Source organism: Lepidochelys kempii, chromosome 6 (assembly GCF_965140265.1).
Source record: "Lepidochelys kempii isolate rLepKem1 chromosome 6, rLepKem1.hap2, whole genome shotgun sequence".
Taxonomy (NCBI): domain Eukaryota; kingdom Metazoa; phylum Chordata; order Testudines; family Cheloniidae; genus Lepidochelys; species Lepidochelys kempii.
Genome location: NC_133261.1, coordinates 84305280 through 84325001, shown reverse-complemented (window position 1 = coordinate 84325001; position 19722 = coordinate 84305280). Strand labels below are relative to the sequence as shown.

General features: G+C 39.5%; 1 protein-coding gene across 11 annotated transcripts in view; it reads left to right on the top strand.

Moving 5' to 3' along the window:
- HECTD1 (HECT domain E3 ubiquitin protein ligase 1) overlaps positions 1-19722 on the top strand; it is a 91979-nt gene that overhangs the window by 4467 nt on the left and 67790 nt on the right. For all 11 annotated transcript variants that reach the window (XM_073348932.1, XM_073348930.1, XM_073348931.1 and 8 more), the window contains exon 2: positions 1539-1804. In XM_073348932.1, the coding sequence (XP_073205033.1) occupies positions 1665-1804 (140 nt within the window). In that variant the 5' untranslated portion in view covers positions 1539-1664. The remainder of the gene's footprint in view (positions 1-1538; positions 1805-19722) is intronic.

The following is a 19722-nucleotide window of genomic DNA, read 5'->3' as shown; positions in this document are numbered from 1 at the left end:
TAAATTATCTCCTCAAAGAAGGAAATCATGTCACATTGCATTACATCCCCTTTTCTGTTTACCTTCCTGAATTTAATTATTCTTTCCTTCACAGTGTGTTCTAAAGCCTTGCATTCTACTGAGGTCAGACTAATGGGTTTATAATTATCCTGCTCGGTTTTTTTCCCTTTCTTAAATATAGGTCAGTTGTTAACTATTCTCCAGTCGTACGGTACCACAAAGACTAGATAGTTTTTTATTAAAAATTGTTGATACGGGACTAGTCATCTTCTCATGTGCTAGTTCTTTCAGTATTCTGCGATAGATGTTATCTGGTCCCCGTGATCTGAGCCTGTTAAGTTGTTGAAGTTTTTCTTCCACCTCAGTTGTGGCAATTTCCATTTCAGTCAGCCATCCTGCCTTCATGTTCCATATTATCATCCTTATTGGAAACCGAGGCAAAGTATTAATTTAGTTTTTGTGCCATTCCTAGATTATCATTAATCTTTTCCCCCTCCACACTGTATAGTGGCCCAACCTCATCCTTCCTTATGCTCTTTTTAGATATATAACTAAAAATACTTCTAAAATTTCCTTGGCAAGAGCAAATTCAGCTTGACTTTTAGCAATTCTTGTGGTGTTCCTACATTTTCTAACCTCCAAGATGTAGCTTTCTTTGTTGATCAGTCATTTTTCCATTCCCTATAGGCTTTCTGCTTACTCCTAATAATCTTCTTGAGGTGATGATTCATTCATTTGGTTCTGAAACCTTTCTGTACAAGTTTTTTCCCAGTACTTGGGATGCAAATGGCAGACCGTTTTTGTATCCAGGCAGACTGCACACTCTTCTGTTCTCTGGATCTGGCCTATCAGTTCTTCTTTGTATGGAGTCCCCAGTTACATAGACCTGTCTCTTCCTGATGTTGTTCATCTCTCTTAAGTTCTCTCCCTCAGGCTTTTGTACATTATCCTCATATTTTCCATGTGCTCTGATGCCTGGCTGTTTTCATATTCATAAAAACTATATAAAGGTTTCCTTCTGAGTCTTAAGTTGCAGATCTGTCTCAGTAAGTTTCATTTCATGCCCGTCTGAATGGGTATGTACCTGTAAAATCTCTCTTGAAATTTCTTATAAAAAATATTTGAGCAAAGAGATGCTTTAGCATTGGGGAAGTTGGACCTGTGTTTTGAAAAGTGACATCAGCTGAGTCATTCTTCAGAAAATATGTATCTGAAAAATAAGTTTATAAGAAAATGTAAGTTATGAAAAATTGTTTCCCTCAAGGTTTTAGCTGTAAGTTTTCACTAAAAATATTAGTAGAATCTAAAGCTTGCTTGACTCTGCCTGGGAAAGAAGGCTCTTGTTTTAAGTTAAGTAGAGCAACCTAATTAGGTTACACTCATGTAGGTTTAAAAAAACCCACCACCTTGTCATCATCTGGTGTGAGATCTTAAATGATGAAGTGAAAGATCCAATAGATGTCAGAAAACATGTTACAGGAGGAACGAATGGAAAAGGTTAATAAGACAGATCCTGATGAGTTGTTTCTTCTTTCCAGGTGAAGACTGCAAAAATCTGAGTCTGACTGGAGGGAAAGTTTCACTGTACTCAGACTATCCTGGCTTGAACACTTTAAGGATTTTTTGGTACTTTTTAATTTAAGCCAAGGCGGCTTTTTAAAACCATGGCAGATGTGGACCCAGACACGTTGCTTGAATGGCTACAGATGGGGCAGGGGGATGAAAGGGATATGCAACTAATAGCTTTGGAACAGTTATGCATGCTGCTTTTGATGTCAGACAATGTGGATCGTTGTTTTGAAACGTAAGTATATTTCTGTTCTTCATTTGCAGGGGCTTTCTGTCCTCCATTTGCAGGCTGTGGCAGTTTTATTTAACAACTTTTCCTTACTAAGTAGGTATATGTAAAGTTTGACATGCAGAACTAGAAGCTTCCGCAGTCTTGAAAATGTTATTGCAGAAAAAAATTTCTATTTTGTGCCCAGGTAATGCTCACTTCCAGAGTATTTTGAGTACCTACTCATTTTGCAATGAATGAAAAGTATGGCAACTGTGCAGTTGACAGGAAATACTAATTTGTGCACAGTTTATTTATTTTTTTAAAGCTTGTTTGGTGTTGAAAAATCATATTCTTGTTTACCCCTATTAGAGAGCATTACATTATCTATGTTTTTTAAAATAATAGAAAATAGTCTTTTTACACTAAAAATTGAATTATACTTTATTATTTTAAAATGCCTACTCTGAGATTTTTAAGTTTTCCTTATGTGATGTACAGTAGCTCTTGTTTTTAACTCTGCAAGCTAAAAAAAAATCATTAACATAACTGATGTTGGCACTTAATATTTGAGCGTTGATGATCCATAGTAATGTGTACATCAAATATATTAGTTTCTGTAATTGCTAAATAGTGGGTCTGGAAAGGATGGAGTTTGATACAAAGGCATGAACAAATTTTGATCCTTTAAAAATTATTAGTACTTAATGTAGTGGTTTCCATTCTCCTTTTTGTTGGAGCCCTCTTTGCAGTGTTTTGGTGGATAGTCCGTCCTCTTGTCTTTCATTGCTCCTCAGGTTTCCTTGTCTCTCTATTATGTATTAGTACAGTTTCTGCTCCTCCACCTTTGCTTCTCCTCTCCTCCCCCCCATTTTCTTCCTCCTCTTTTCCATCTAATCACTAGAAGAAGACCTTGGAGTTGCTAGAGGGTTCCCTAGTGCAGTGGTTCTCAACCAGAGATCCAGGGCCACCTGGGGGCTGGGAGCAGGTTTCAGGGAGTCCTCCAAGCAGGGCCAGCGTTAGACTTGCTGGCACTCAGGGCAGACAGCTGAAGTCCCACTTCATGGGGCTAAAGCTTGGGGCCCTGAGCCCTGCCACCCGGGGCTAAAGCCAGAGCCTGAGCAACTTAGCTTTGCAGGGGCCCCTGTGGCATGGGGCCCCAGCAATTGCCCTGCTTGCTACCCCCTAATGCCAGCCCTGGCTTTTCTAAGCAGAAAACCAGTTGTTTTGGCACAAGTGGGCTGTGGAGTTTTTATAGCATATTGAGGGTGGGGGGGGGGTCTCAGAAGGAAACAGGTTGAGAACCCTGCCCTAGTGGATCTCTTGGATAGAATTATATGTGCAGTTGTGTCTGAACTGAGTGCTCTGGAAGCATTTTTGTACGTGTGTCAGGGACCTTCTGGATTTTGAAGCTGTATATGTGTGAGCAGCTCCTGTAGTAGGAGCTGTCGTGGAGGGTTGGATATCTTTTAAGGAGCCTATATTCCATGGTGGCTTGAAAATCAGAAATTGATATAAAAATGTATTCATTACTGTGTTTTTACAGAATACTTTAGTGATTAAAAATTACTCTGTGGGCTGAAGAGTTTACAATCTATAGATATAATTAAGAATGGATATTTGTCACCGGGGCATGCATTTACTGCTCTTTTCCTCTGTCAGTCTCTACTTGGGTATGGGGCCTGCCACCTCAGGCTGAGAAACACTAATTTACTGGCTCTTAACTTGGCTTCATTGACATAGGTTTGAGCGCACAGTTGAAAAATAACTGTTCTAGTGTATATTTTAGATGGGTTGTCCACTAAAATTCATACCGTATTGAACAAAAGTTGAAATGTAATCACAAGCTTTTATACAAATATCTTCATTTCTATGTTTGTTTGAAAATAGGTCTGAAATATAAACTTGTGAAACGTAAAGCGTGTGGGGTGTTTGTTTTATTTATAGCAGATTTTTGTCTTTAAATAAATCAGCTTCTCATTCAAAGTTTTTGGTTCCTTTATATTTTGTGTTTCTCTTTGTAAAAGCATATCTGATGAACACTGTGCCTTTGTTATAATGTTTTTTTTTTTTTTAAACCATCATGATTTATGGTTCCTAAAATGATATACTTGAGTTTCAGAAGAGAGAGAGAGACTGAAGTGTCCATTAAACTACTTCAGTTTTTTTTAACAGACTAGATTTCAGGTTGATTTTGTTCCTTTATGAGCCTCTGTTTACAAAATGGCTTGTGTTTTAAAATTGGTTGCAATTTATAGGTCAGTGCTGGCCAGCATGTCCACATGTTGACAGCATAACTAATAGTTCTTGAAAATTATTTCTTGAATTGGTTTTCAATAATATTTTAAAAGAAATGATGCCTTGTCTAAATAGGGGATCACTGTGTGGCACGTGTGTTACAAAACATATTTTTCAGTAATAAATCTTGAAAATAGTTTCAGGACATGGCCCAATTTGTAATGTAGACAGCTCTCTGACCTCAAGAAAAATGTCTCTGCAAACTTGAAAGCATGTTTTTTTGTGGTATAGCAAATCCGTGAGATGCCAAAGCAGATGTCATGCTTTAAGACCTTTGATCTGTGAAGAAATGTGATAGTTTATTTCAGGAACCAGTAAAGAGTGGTTTTTATTGGAAAGGATTGTGTTGAAAAATTCTTCCTTCACTAAATTGAGAGTTGAATGAGATCGCTTCTTGTATATTTTTGGGGTACAAAGTGTGTACTAAAATTAGTGGGAGATTAACAATGTAAATTGCTGATGCTCAGCATGCCTTTGAAAATGACGGTGAAACCAGTCTCTGAATTTCGAGAAAGTTATGACCATGTCAGAAAGATGGGGAACAAGCATATAAAAATGCTTGCTCAGTATCATGATATAGGTGGAATCTGATCTTTATTGAAGCAGATTCCAAGGTTGAAGGCTAATAACAAATTATGATGCCAAGTGGTTAAAGTTTTAAGGGCTGTAACCCAAGATATTGGCATTTTACAGACGATGAAATTTTCTTCGGTGGTTAGTAACGCTAATGTTAATGAGTCACTATTTCGTTCATCTTCTAGTGACAATGATTCAGAGAGAGACTGATTGTTAGTCACTCAGCAGTTAGAATGGCTAGAATTTCAACCAGGAACAAAAACACTAGTAGCTCAAGTTGCTAAAACTTGGTGTGATATGATTGAGTAGAAACATAGTTCAGTTTCAGACAGTTGAATTTGAGGAATATAATTGTTATAATATAATTGAGGAATACAAATACCTTTGTAGCCTAAGGGAATGTTCCCTAAGCTGGGAAAGAGAAGACCAAGAGTTGAAATTTAACCTCTTATGATTGTGGTTTATATTCCTATGCATCGCACCATCCTTTTTTATTGACAAAGACCTCAAATCCCAATCCTATAAGGTAGTTAAGTATAGGTTGCCACTCCATTTCACAAATTAGGTGGTTTTTTTTTTTTTTTTTTTTTTTTAAGAGAGTTTACACAAAGTTACTACAGGAATAGAAGCTAAATTTCTAACATGTCAGCTCCAGTCAGGTCTAATCAGCTACACTGCCTTTCAGATTAATTATGTTTAGGCATGGGAAAATGTGGTTTTTACTTTTTTAAAAATAATTTCAACATATAGTGATATTTATTTTAAAGCTTTCTTTATTTTTATCAATCTAAATTTTTACAGTTACAGGAAATTATGGTCGGCCAACATCACATGTCAAAATATACAAAGTAAATACACCTCTACCCCGATATAACGCTGTCCTTAGGAGCCAAAAAATCTTACCACATTATAGGTGAAACGGCGTTATATTGAACTTGCTTTGATCCACTGGCACGCGCAGCTCCGTCCCCCCGGAGTGCTGCTTTACTGCATTATATCTGAATTCGTGTTATATCGGGTCGCGATATATCGGGGTAGAGGTGTATCCTTAAATCAAACGCTAATAAATTTTCAAGTAGCATTTTTCTTACTTTGTGTATCTGTAAATTTAGATTATTATGGCAAGTATTTTTTGTCAGTTTGTGTGTGTACGTATAATCAAAATTTATTGATAAAAATCTAATCCTTCCCAGCGTAAATATGCTTTGGTTATCTTATCTGTAACCACAGAACTTCTTCCCTGGATGCATTCCACAGAACCACACACTTCTTCTCTGGATGCATTTTCACTGGAGGGAAAAGTGTGTTCTTACCTCATGTTAGCTGACGCATGGTAATATAGTAAAATCCGAGTGCAGACAAGACAGTATGTAGTCTTGACACAAGTTACACAGGTTGAAGTAAAGACTGTGTGGGAGCCTTGGGTTTACCCTGACCTATCAAAACAAGAGTTTGTAGTTTTAACTAGGATTTTACCTCATGTTAGTTAGCTAACATATGAAGTAAGAACAAACCTTTTCCCCCCGAGGAAAGACAAGGCCCCAGAATCAGGGATATAACCTGAGATTCCTAATGTCCAATGTGCTGCTGTTGTCTAGCAAAAAATTGTGTAGCCACCAAGGAAAGCATGTTCTTCTCTGTTGGCTGAACTAAACATAGACTAGCAGTTACTCCTGTAACTCCAGAGGTAGAGCTCTGAGCTGGGAGCCTCCTGTTGACTCATGAGCAGGGCTGTTGTAGTTGCTTGTGACACATTTTTTTTGTAAATTTGCTTTTTAAAACTTTTTAATTCACAATGAAACTATATACCATAACAGATTTGTAATGAAGAACTAGTATAATTTTTGGTTCTTTATACCATCATTTCCAGTAACTTCAGCAGTGTTAAGGTAAAATATCTTTCCGAACGTATAGATTATGTGACAGCCAAATATACTGCTCTGTTGATAGTCTCAGGTCACTGTTAAGGTTTTACACTAGCATGCATATTTGATTAAATAGGGATAGGCATAGGTATTACTTTTTGATATCTGTTGTAGACGTAAGTGAAATCCTTATGGATTGTTGGATTGGGTTATCGGCAGTGTTGTAGGTAATGTGAGAATGGCAACAAATGCAGGACTTTTATTTCCCTGCTTTTAAGGTTTTGAGTTGGATGTGTGTTGCGACCTTAACTGTTACAAAGCAAAGCTTTTCTGTGTTTCAACTACTAAAGGGCTTGTCTACGCTTACAGTGCCACTGTAGGCACTTGGTGAAGACCCTACCTACACTGATAGGAGAGCTTCTGTTGGTGTAAGTACTCCACCTCTCAGAGAATTGGTAAATATGTCAGTTGTGGATAACTCAAAGATTGGTATAGTGGTAAATACTGATGTACGCAGGGCAGTCATACAAAGCCATTGAAACAAAATACATTTTACTACAGCCAAATGCAGAGTTATACACCTATGAGCAAGAAATGCAGGCCATACTTAAATGATGGAAAGCGTGTACTTTGCAAAGCAGTGATTTTGAAAAGCATTTAGGGCAGTCGTGGGCAACCTGTGGTCCACGGGAGGTCGGTCAACGTCAGCAAAATGTCTCGTGGCCCACAATCAGATTACCCTGATGGGCCACTTGTGGCCCATTACTGATTTAGGGTTCACAGTGGACAAGCAACTGAACGTGAACTCCCAGTATGATGCTGTGGTATAACAGGCTACTGTGATTGTTGGGATGTATGAGCAGGAGAATAGGAGTAAGGAGGTGATTTTAGCGTCTGTGTATGGCATTGGTAAGATAGGTACTGGAATTCTGCATCCAGGTACGGTGTCCAAATTTAAAAAAATGGGATTTTGAAAAATTGGAGAGTGTGTGGAAAAGAGCCACAGAATGTTGTGATCATAGAATATCAGGGTTGGAAGGGTCCTCAGGAGGTCATCTAGTCCAACCTCCTGCTCAGTGCAGGACCAATCCCCAAATTTTGCCCCAGATCCCTAAATGGCCCCCTTAAGGATTGAACTCGCAAGCCTGGGTTTAGCAGGCCAATGCTCAAACCACTGAGCCATCCCTCCCCCCCGGATGGTTGGAGAGAATGCCTTAGCGTGAGAGACTTAGAGAGTTCATTCAGTATCAAAAAGAAGATAGAGAGGCTCCTTGATTACAATGCGTACGTACCTTAATGGGGAGAAAATGTCTTGTATTAAAAGGCATAACTACAGTTGAAAGATAAAACCGACAGATTCAAAGTAGAAATTAGGCATAGATGTTTAACAGTGAAGATGATTAATCACTGGAACTAATTATCCAGGGAAATGGTGGAGTCTCTGTCTCCTGATGTCTTCAGATCAATAATTGGATGTCTTTATGGAAGACATGCTTGGTTAAACACACATGATCGGGCGCAATACAGGAATAACTGAGTGAAATGTGATGGTCTGTGATGTACAGGACGTTAGATTTGATGATTAAGTGGTCCCTTCTGGCCTTAAACTCTACTAATCTATGAATATTACAATTTCCAGAGCACTATGCAAGGCTAATTAATGTGCATAATACTGAAGAAGATGAGAAATAATATCCATGTTATAGATGGGGAATTGAACAGAGAAGTTAAGTGACTTGTTCAGGCTGTTATGGTTGTGAAAACAACATTGCAAATATGAATTCAATCAGGTGGTGCTAGACTGTTTCCATGCTAAGGAGCGATTGTGTTAGCACCTGATGCATTGTGTTCACTTTAGTTTTAGTCTTAGGGCTTGTCTACAGTGCCAGTTTACAGCACTGTAACTTTCTTGCTCAGGGTGTGAAAAAACACACCCCTGAGTGGAGCAAGTTTCAGCTCTGTAAAGCTCCGGTGTAGACAGTGCACCAGTGCTGGGAGCTACGCCCCTCATGAAGGTGGTTTTTTTAGAGCGCTGGGAAAGCTCTCTCCCAGGGCTGCGCCAGCGACCACACAAGCCATGTTAAAGTGCTGCTGCACTTTAAAGTGCACTCTCCTATTAACAAGTACTGGTTTGAAAGACACTAACACCAAATTTTAACTTTAGTACTATGGGTGGCTGTAGTTTACCAAATTGTCTTCTAATTCATTCTTTTTAAGTCACTTAAACTTTTTTTTAATATAAACATTATTAAACAAATCATATGGTTGGTGTTCAGTATCTGGAATGTTTTGAAAATCTTGTGTTACTTTAAACTTTATTTGATAACCTATTCTAAAGCGGAGCAGAAATACCATCAAACTTTTCTTACAAAAGAGGCTGAATGCATATATCACGCTTCCAGCTGTCCTTTGCAGTTGAGTGTTTTAAGTATGCAACATGATTACTGGCAAAAAACTGAACTTTATTTCCGCTTGTAATATGCCCTGGGCCAAGGCTCTGAAGCCAACTACTCCTGTTACATGACAAGTGTCTTTATATACTGAATCCAGTGGTTACTTCACAGAAGTAATTGCTGTAAGCCATTTTAGGAACACACTTTTTTTTTTTTACAGCATTTAGCACAGTGGGGTCCCAGAGGATGCTACCAGATTGTAAATAATAATGAAAATAATTACCAGTGAATATTTTTACTACTTCATTATCTTTTTACACTTGCATTACTCAGAAGTTATTGAGCTGATTTCATTTGGAACTAAGGGCTTGTCTACATGGGGAAATGTACCAGTTTGATTACACTGCTGTAGTTGCTTTGGTGTAACTTACTGTGGATACTCTCTGATTTTCTGGGAAAAAGCACTCTTATTCCAGAATAAGTATTCACATACGGAGTTATACTGGGGTAACTATAGTAGAATAGTTATATTGGCAAATTTCCCTGTTCAGATAAGTCGTTAGAAGTTGTTCTCCCTGATGTGACATAACCTATCCTGACACATACATCAGGATGTTGGCAGCTCAGGTCCCTCAAAGGACTAATATTTGTCTCAAATATTCAAATTGCTGATTCACGTTTCTAATTATACTTTATAGTGTTGCAGTTGTTTCTTTTCTTGGCATCTTACCAACATGTTTTTAATGTTCAGAACATGTTTTTCAGGTTGCTTTAACTTTCCACAGAGAGAACTGATATTGTATGGAGTTTGTGGGCAGTGATCTTTATTTTCTAATAAATCCATATTATTAATGAGGGCGTCTGAGGTAGTCTCAGACATAAATAATTGCAGTATTAGTATACTTTATAGATATTGTAATTATAGACAGATTTAAAACCAATTTATCTAATATAGGGGACAGAGACTATCCTACTAAATAAGGAGACAGGATTTCCCTATTAATACCAATTACAGATTGGAGTAGGCATTAAGGACAAATGTTGATTTAGAATAAATTTGATCTCAAAGACTCTTATGTATTAATCATAATCCAGTGCTCCAATAAGGTCTTTGGAATGTGATGACAGAAGAATCACAAGACAGTTTGCAGCAAAAGTTCTGGTCCCGCTACAGAAACAGAGAGTCATGTATGGACACCCACAATGAGAGATGTGTAAATAGTAATAACTGCAGCACTAACCTGTTGTCTACACAACACCCAAAAGTTGTCTCTTCGGGGTGTGTTTTTATTTTTTTAAGGACCCTCTCAAGACAGTTTTAAGAATTGCCTGACCTGTGTACTTAAATTATTAAGTTGTTATAATAAATATTTTCAAGTATTAAAAACTGAAATCCAGAAGGAAATATTGATTACTTTAAAAAAAAGATTTTCTTGATGTTTTAAAAAAAATCATTGTTTGACTTGTGTTTACCTGAACTTTAGGGACACAATTAAAGTAGCAAAGCTACTATACTGAAACAGAAACTTATTGTGCTATTTCAATTTCATTGTTCCTTTCATCTGAAATTCTGCAGTGTCTCTTTCTGGTTCCAGCTTTGAGTCCTCCCTCAACTTGAAGCATAGTATATTGTAACAAAACATGTACTTGTTCTGCAACCATATGTTCTTCTCTCTCAAATTCCTGATTCCTTTCAATAAACATTTGTCACAAACGAAAATATCAGGGTAAAACCAGTTCTGGTGCTGGAATGATTATTGGTTGTCATAAACTAGAAAGAATGTAGTTTGTTTTTTCTTGATATTGGCTAGACTGTGGTGATGCAAGGTTTTTGTCTTTCAAATGAAGTACGCCATTGTAGTAGTAGAAGGAAGTATATATGCAGCATGAGACTGTCATGTTTACTATTCTTTCAGCAGAGAGCTGAAAATAAAATGAAAACATTATTATTCTTCAAGTGTTTGTCTACACAGATTCTACTTTTGATGCATCAGTTCCCTTGTGCAAGCAAGATTAGATTCTTTTTGGCTAGAGCTGTGTGCTTTCACTATGCCTGCACCCTAGGTGGTTTTCCACCTCCGCACATGAGGGCATGGATGGTGGAGCAGACCATACTGCCCCTCAGTTTCTCCTTACCCTCTGTAGTTTCAAGATGGCATCCATGGCAGTGTCTACTTCTTTTGCACACTGCGATTTACCTTAGCTATTTAGTGTTGTTACTATTAGTAATTAGTGTAGAGTACTTAAGTTTCCTTTTGCCCACTGGTCTATATAGAGAAAATATTAGCATAGCTTAGTCCGTAGCCTGGAAACAACTTCCCCACCACCCCGATACAGGGGTACTAGGATCATGGCAGAGGCTGTTACCAGGATTTAAGACTTGTTTTTCGTGTGGTGCTGTCATATCCATTAGTGATGGGCTCTCATGGTATCTGATCTGTCTGTGAATCACGCAGAATATGTCTTTCTCTAAGCACACCAAGAGAGCAAGGGAGGAGGCTGAAACTTTTCCTGCTTGAGAAGTTGATACAGTCCTCCTCAAAGTCAAGAAGATGTTTGGAGAAGCCTCAGCCCATTTCTGTCAGCACCCTGGTTTAGAGCCCTGCATATCCACGGATATCCGCTTCATATCTGTGGACCATTTTTGAGAATAGTGGATTGGATCTTTTAATACAGAGCCCTCACAGGTTTCATGAGGCACTCCAGCATATGGAGGAGGAGTCAGCTAAGACAGGTCTTCATGTTTCATGGTCAAAGACAAAACTGCAAAATCTAGGACGAGGTCCACCCACGACTCCAATCTCTTTGAACAACGAAACTGTTTAATCAGTTTCCAGCTTTTGCTATCTGGGTTCTATACTTACCAGCTCCTCCAAATCTCACACGGAGGTTCTCTATTGAATTGACATCGCAGCGTCTGCCATGGGCTGTTTACAGTGGATATGGAATAAACATAATCTCTAGTATGACAACCAACTTCAGGATTTATTCAAGCTGTATCCTTCCCATACTGTTGTATGGCTGCGAAACATGGACACTACGCTGCTCAGACTGGACAAAGCGGGAGGCTTTCCACACAAAATGTCTGTCTTGTATTGGGCATAAACTGGAATGACTTCATCTGTAATGCAGATGTTTATGGTCGCTCGGGTCTACAGACGACTGGGACCATTGTTCGCAGGCAGCGCCTTATGCTTTTTGGAAATGTCATGAAGATGCCACAAGACGTTCCAGCGAATGTCGTTCTCCGGGTGGCTTGTAACATTCGGGATGAAACTCCACCAACTAAGGGGTGGAGGCAGTCCAGAGGAAGACCCACTATTACATGGGTTCACCAAGTCTGTTCCACTGTCGAACTTCAGGCCATCAAGCCTTTGCAGTTGCGCATGAACAGACCAAATGGCAAACAATCACTATGGCCAACTGTCTGGCTAAGCATTGAAGAGAGAGAGGATCGGATGCAGATACCAACCGCACAGAGTTCTACTCGTGGTATCCGTCTTGAGCAGCCCAGGAAGCGCAGCGCACTTGGGGCTGGCAGCCAGTAGCTGGGACTGGGCAGCAGGCCGGGTGTGGGCTGTTCAGCACCTGCTCGCCATGCTGCTTCCTGTCCAGCAGCTCGGGCCCCTCGGGCACTGCCAGTGCTATCATGGCTCTGCCTGGCAGCACTGGCCACGCTTCTAGTCCCGGGCCTGGCCCAGACCGCTGGCTCCTGGGCACCAAGGCCTACCCCTGGTCACAGGGATTGGAGCGGGCAGGTCCCCAGTGCCCCACTGTGATGGAGCACTCACTGCTGCTGCTGCCATGTGTTGTCACTCACAAGCCCCCAGGAGCAGCATGCGATGTGTTGCCCCTTCCTCCCTCCGGGCCGCCCCTTCTCCTCTAAACCCTGCCCCCGTGCTGCCCCTCATCCCAGTCCCCAGCCTCATGCTGCCTCTTCTCTGCCCCCCCCCCTTGGTCTATCCCCCCCCGGTGCTAGTCCTTGTGAGATGGCTTGCTGATGCAGATACAGGTAAAAGATGGCTAGTGGGTCGGATCGTGGGTTGATCCTTGGGGATACGGATCCACATTTTTGTATCTGCGCAGGACTCTACCCTGGTGTTCCATGACACCCCTCTGAGCTCCCAGGCTGCTTCCTCTCAGGGGCCTGGTTTGTCAGTGTCTGTCTTGAAGGCTGGTCTTCAGTACGGGGAGATCAACACTACTGCAGTCGATGCATATGGGATCATTTTAGCGGGTCTAGTGAAGATCTGCTAAATCGACGGCAGAGCACTCTCCAGTCAACCCCAGTACTCCAACTCTCTGAGAAGAAAAGGAGTACTTGTGGCACCTTAGAGACTAACGAATTTATTTGAGCATATCTTATCTGAGAAGAGTAAGGGAAGTCGACCGGAGAGTGTTCCCCATCGACGCAGCACAGTGAAGACTCCGGGGTAAGTTGACCTAAGCAATGTCGATTCTAGCTACGTTATTCATGTAGCTGGAGTGACATTGGACACTCACAGAAATTACCAAATCCGTTATCTCCAAAGAGACAGTATACACAGCAGCTTGTTGGCTTAGCTGAGGATTCACGCTCTAACATGTTGCACTGGAAGAACTTATAGTGAAACCAAGGATAAGTTTATTACAATCAGAGATTTAAGTGATAATAAGCAAATGTAATCGAAACAGGAAAAGTTACAAATAAAACAAAAATAGCATGCTTCTAAGAGACTGAATGGAAGCTTAGCAGTCTGTCTCTGTCTTATCTACAAAATATGTTAAGTTTGAAGAAAATGTATTCGTTCGCTTTCAAGTTAAAAGTTCACATTCAGCTAATTGAAAACTTTTTAATCTACTTATATCAACTCAAACTTAGTGATTTGGAACTTTAGGGGGGATCTTTGAACCACTTTAACTATGAATTGGTCTTGTACTACCTTTGTCCAGGGGTGCATCACACCTGAATGTAGTATGTGTGTGTGACAAGGAAGATGAGATAATATATTTTATTGAATCAACTTCTGTTGAAGTTGTTGGTGAAAGAGACAACTTTCTTCAGAGTTGTTCGTTTGCGTGTAGCATGTATATCTTATCTGCTTCATGACATGACTCTGTGCAAGCAGTGAAAAATTTCATTGGGCTTTTTTGCCTCCATACTTTTTTTAATTATGTATTCTTAAGACTTGTCTTTCTCTGTCTGATTTTGATCAATTAAAGTTTGGACCCTATCTGTTAACAGAATTTAGTGAGTATGTGTTCTCTCTTTATATAGTCTATATATGTTTATATAAAAATTGTAGGCTGAACTTTGATGATCGCTCTTTAAAAGATAATGGAAAAATTAACTTCTAACATTACTAAATGGGTACTGCATTAAAATATATAACGAATGCTGATGCTCAGAAATGAGTGGACTAGATATTTGTAGAATAGAGCAAATATGTATGAGTGAATAATCAGTTTACAAATTGAAATGTACTAGAACAGGGAATGAATAGATTTATTCAGTACATTTCATGCTACAAGAATAAACACATTTTGTGGAGTTTTGCAATCTAGGCTATACATTTCATTTACAGTGGCTGCTTTATGCTGCATGGGTGGGGTGGGGAGAGGAGTGATTCCTGAAGCTCTTTGAGTTCTACTAAATGCATTATATTTTAACTCCTCTTTCTTAGTTTTGCTTATCAGATTGTACTGCCCTCTTTTTAGTAGTTTGAAGTGTTTCAGCTGTGACAGTGGACGAGAAGCTGGATATGAGTCAGCAGTGTGCCCTTGTTGCCAAGAAGGCCAATGGCATTTTGGGATGTATAAGTAGGGGCATAGCGAGCAGATCGAGGGACGTGATCGTTCCCCTCTATTCAACATTGGTGAGGCCTCATCTGGAGTACTGTGTCCAGTTTTGGGCCCCACACTTCAAGAAGGATGTGGATAAATTGGAGAGAGTCCAGCGAAGGGCAACAAAAATGATTAGGGGACTGGAACACATGAGTTATGAGGAGAGGCTGAGGGAGCTGGGATTGTTTAGCCTGCAGAAGAGAAGAATGAGGGGGGATTTGATAGCTGCTTTCAACTACCTGAAAGGGGGTTCCAAAGAGTATGGCTCTAGACTGTTCTCAATGGTAGCAGATGACAGAACGAGGAGTAATGGTCTCAAGTTGCAGTGGGGGAGGTTTAGATTGGATATTAGGAAAAACTTTTTCACTATTAGGGTGGTGAAACACTGGAATGCGTTACCTAGGGAGGTGGTAGAATCTCCTTCCTTAGAGGTTTTTAAGGTCAGGCTTGACAACTGGGAATTGGTCCTGCTTCGAGCAGGGGGTTGGACTAGATGACCTTCTGGGGTCCCTTCCAACCCTGATATTCTATGATTCTATGTTCTGGTATGTTTGTGCAGCGTGGTGCTCTCTGACTGATTGCCAGTATTGTTTCACCAAACTAAAAAAGAAACAACTATGGAGCGTTATACACAGGCAAGGAAGAGAAAGCAGAGAGAACTAAAAAATTGAGGCAGGTGGAGAAAATTGTGGACAGGGCATTGGAGGACTTTTAAACAGGGTAGATTGATTTAAATCAAAGTGATTTAAAAATTGTAATCATGTTTTTCATTTGTACTTCTTATCTATTTTCTAAAAGAGAGGTTAATTTTCATCAGTTGGTAACCATTACCAATAGCCTTTACACGAAAGACAGTGTATCGTCCAGGTTAGCAAAAAGATTACACTAACTCTATTTATTTATTTATTTATTTATTTATTTAAGCAATTCTATAGCTTAACTTACATTTATTCAGTTTTAAATTTTTACATTTTTTGATTGTTAGAATATGGTGAATGTGATGCATTTCTTATTTACTAGATTATTTTTTACTTGTGATTTGTGTTAAGCTCTATTTGGACTGAATTTCAAATTCAATTAAAATCACAAAAATAGGATTCTAATATTTTTATGAAATAAAGCCATCAAGGTATTTATGTGCCAGATATGCTAAACATTCATATGCCCTTTCATGCTTCGGCCACCATTCCAGAGGATATGCAACCATGCTGATGATAGGTTGTGCTCGATAACGATCCAAAGCAGTGTGGACTGACGCACGTTCATTTTCGTCATCTGAGTCAGATGCCACCAACTAAAGGTTGATTTTCTTTTTTGATGGTTCGGGTTCTGAAGTTTCTGAATTGGAATGTTGCTCTTTTAAGACTTCTGACAACATGTTCTAAACCTTGTCCCCCTCAGATTTTGGAAGGCACTTCAGATTCTTTAACTGTGGGTTGAGTGCTGTAGCTATCTTTAGAAATCTCATATTGTGCTTTCTTTGCGTCTTGTCAAATCTGCAATGAAAGTGTTCTTAAGTAGAACAGCCTATGCTGGGTCGCCATCCGAGACTCCATAACACAAAATATACGGCAGAATGCAGGTAAAACCATGGAGCAGTTCTCCCCTAAGTAGTTCAGTCACAAATTTAGTTAACGCATTATTTTTTTAATGAGCGTCATTGGGATGGAAGCATGTCCTCTAGAATGGTGGCCAAAGCATGAAGCATACGAATGTTTCGCATATCAGGTACATAAACACCTTGCAATGCTGGCTACAAAAGTGCCATGCAAGCGCAAGTTCTCACTTTCAGGTGACGTTGTAAATCTCCTGTAAATGTAAATACGCTTTTTGTCTTAGTGATTGGCTGAACAAGAAGTAGGATGGAGTGGACTTGTAGGTTCTAAAGTTTTACATTGTTTTGTTTTTGAGTGCAGTTATGTAACAACATTTTTATGTTTTTGGAAGTTGCACTTTCACGATAGAGATTGTGCTACAGTAATTGTATGTGGTGAATTGAAAAATACTATTTCTTTTGTTTTTTTTACAGTGCAAGTAGTTGTAATTAAAAAAGTATCAAGTGAGTACTGTACACTTTCTATTCTGTGTTCTAATTTAAATCAGTATATTTGAAAATGTAGAAAAACATCCAAAAATATTTAGAAGAAATTTAAATTGAGATTCTATGATTATTTAACAGTGTGATTAAAACTACGATTAATCACGATTCTTTTTTTATCGATTTAATTTGTTGAGTTAATCGCTTGAGTTTACTGCAATTAATTGACAGCCCTAGTATTTATTTCATTAAAAATATTAGAGAGGTCTTTAGCTATTTCCAAACTGAGTATTGGAGCCTGTAGCAGAACCCAAGCACTGTCCCAAGGGAGCCTCTGGTAGTTTTCTTCTCCAAAGGGATTTTGACCCAAAGAGATTGTTTTATCCATTACATCACTTCTAATTTCTTTACAGTCTACCTCATCATTAATATACAGTGCTTCACTGCCACCTTTACCCTTATTTCTGACTTTCCTGAACAGCACATACCCTTCAATACTTGTACTCTAATCATGACTACTATTCCACCATGTTTCTGTTATCATTATAATGTCTAGTTTCACTTCCTGCACCAGTCATTGTAGTTCCTCCATTTTGTTACCCAGGCACTTTGCATTGGTGTACAGACATATTAGTTATTTCTGCTTGGCTTCACCCAGATTCCTCACACACTTGAGTATAGTCATTCTACTGCTAGTATTGCCTACCTTACTGCTTCATTGGTATTAGCATTGTCTTTCCTTTTGATGTCCATTCTCCTACCCTCTGTTGCTCCTTTCTCCATTGCTGTATCCTCTCTTACTTGATTTTCCTCCTGTTCAGTGTTAGAATCGGGCACGGAGATTACATGAGTGTCTCCCAACCTTCTCTGAATTTCTAGTTTAAAGCTCTTTTAATCAGTTATGCTAACCTTCATCCCAGATGTATGTTTTCCTCCCTACTCAGATGGAGTCCATCCCATGAGCACAGTCCTATGTCCGTGAATGCCTCCCAATGGTTCAACATTCCAAAGCCCTCCTTACGGCACCACTGCCTGAACCATCTGTTGATCATCATAATCCTGTCTCGCCTTCGCTCTCCTCCTCTAGGGACAGGTAGAATCTCACTGAAGATCACCTGAGTCTCCATTTCTTTAAGCATCTTCCCAAGCCTGGCGTAGTCTCCCTTAGTGCATTCCAGTAGGAATCTAGCTGTATCATTTGTTCCCATGTGAAGGACAATCAGTGGATTCTTTCCAGCTCCCATTAGAATCCTCTTCAGCCTCAGGTCCAATTCCCATGTCTTAGCTCCCAGCAGACAGAACACCATTCTATTCTCTGGATCAGCTCTGGTGACAGGCCTGTCTGTCCTTCTTAGTAGGGAGTACCCAGTCATGTAGACCTGCATCTTCCTGGTATTGGTGCCATTCTCCAGACTTCCCCCTTCTGTTCTTTCTGGCTGCAAGCCTTTTGTCTTTTTCTCTCAATTGCAATCTTCTGAGCTCATCCTGTATCCTCGTAGGGCTCCGGACTCTGGCTATCTCCATTGACTCGCCTCTTCTTATAGGTCTAGCAGCTCTTCTCTTCTTCCTGGCCCTCACACCTTCTGTTACTGTCTGCTGCTCTACTGGTTTCTGATATCAAAATGGGTAAGAGTCCACTGCAGAATTTCATCACGTAATATTTGGGGGGAAAGAGCACCAAAAATATAACACTTAGACCTTTTTCATTCTGCTTTAAACAGGGAATGATAAAACATTAAAATAAATAAAAAGAGGTAATTATGGCTAATTTTGTAAACTAAAAGCTATGTCTGTAATTATAGAATCATAGAAATGTAGGCTGAAAGGGACCTCCAAGCAGACATTTAGCCCAACCCACTGTGCTCAGTCAGTACCAGGTATACCTAGATCGTCCTTAACAGGTGTTTGGCTCACCTGTTCTTAAAAATTGCCAGTGATGAGGATGCCTAGCACATCATTGATAGGTGCTTATCCAGTCTGTTCTTAAAAAAAACTCCAATGATGATGATTCCACACCATCCCTTGGAAGCCTATTCCAGTCCTTAACTACCCTTATAGTTCGAAAGTTTTTCCGAATATCTAACCTAAATATCCTTTGCTGCTGATTAAGTGCATTACTTCTGGTCCTACCTTCAGTGACCATGGAGAACAATTGATCATAGTCCTCTTTATGACAGCCGTTAATATATTTGACAACTGTTATCAGATCCCTCCTCAGTCGTCTTTTCTCAAGACTAAACATGCCCAGTTTTTTAAATATTTCCTCATAGATCAGGTTTTCTAAATGTTTTGTTACTTTTGTTTCTCTCCTCTGGTTTCTCTCCAGTTTATCCACATCATTCCTACAGTGTGGCACCAAGAACTGGGCACAGTACTTCAGCTGAGTAGAGTGGGTCATTTACTTCTTGTGTCTTAATATAACACTCCTATTAATACAGCCCAGAATGATATTCACCTTTTTTGCAACTACATCACATTGTTGACTCTCGTTATTGATCCTCTATAACCCCCAGGTCCTTTGGAGGGGTGCTACTGCCTAGCCAGTTATTCCCCATTTTGTAGCTATACATTTGATTTTTCCTCTCTAAGTGTAGTAGAACAAGTGTAGCACTTGTCTTTGAAATCAACAAGAATGAAATTCAACAGAGTCAGACCATTTCTCTAATTTGTCACGGTCATTGTGAATTCTAATCCTGCCCTCAAAGTGAAAATGAGGTAGAATCAGAGTCTAAAATAGGGAAGGAATAAGTCAAAAATTACTTAGACAAGTTAGATGTGTTCAAATCACCAGGGCCTGATGAAATGCATCCTAGAATACTCAAGGAGCTGACTGAGGAGATATCTGAGCCATCAGCCATTATCTTTGAAAAGTCATGGAAGATAGGAGACATTCCAGAAGACTGGAAAAGGGTAAATATAGTGCCCATCTATAAAAAGGGAAATAAGGACAAC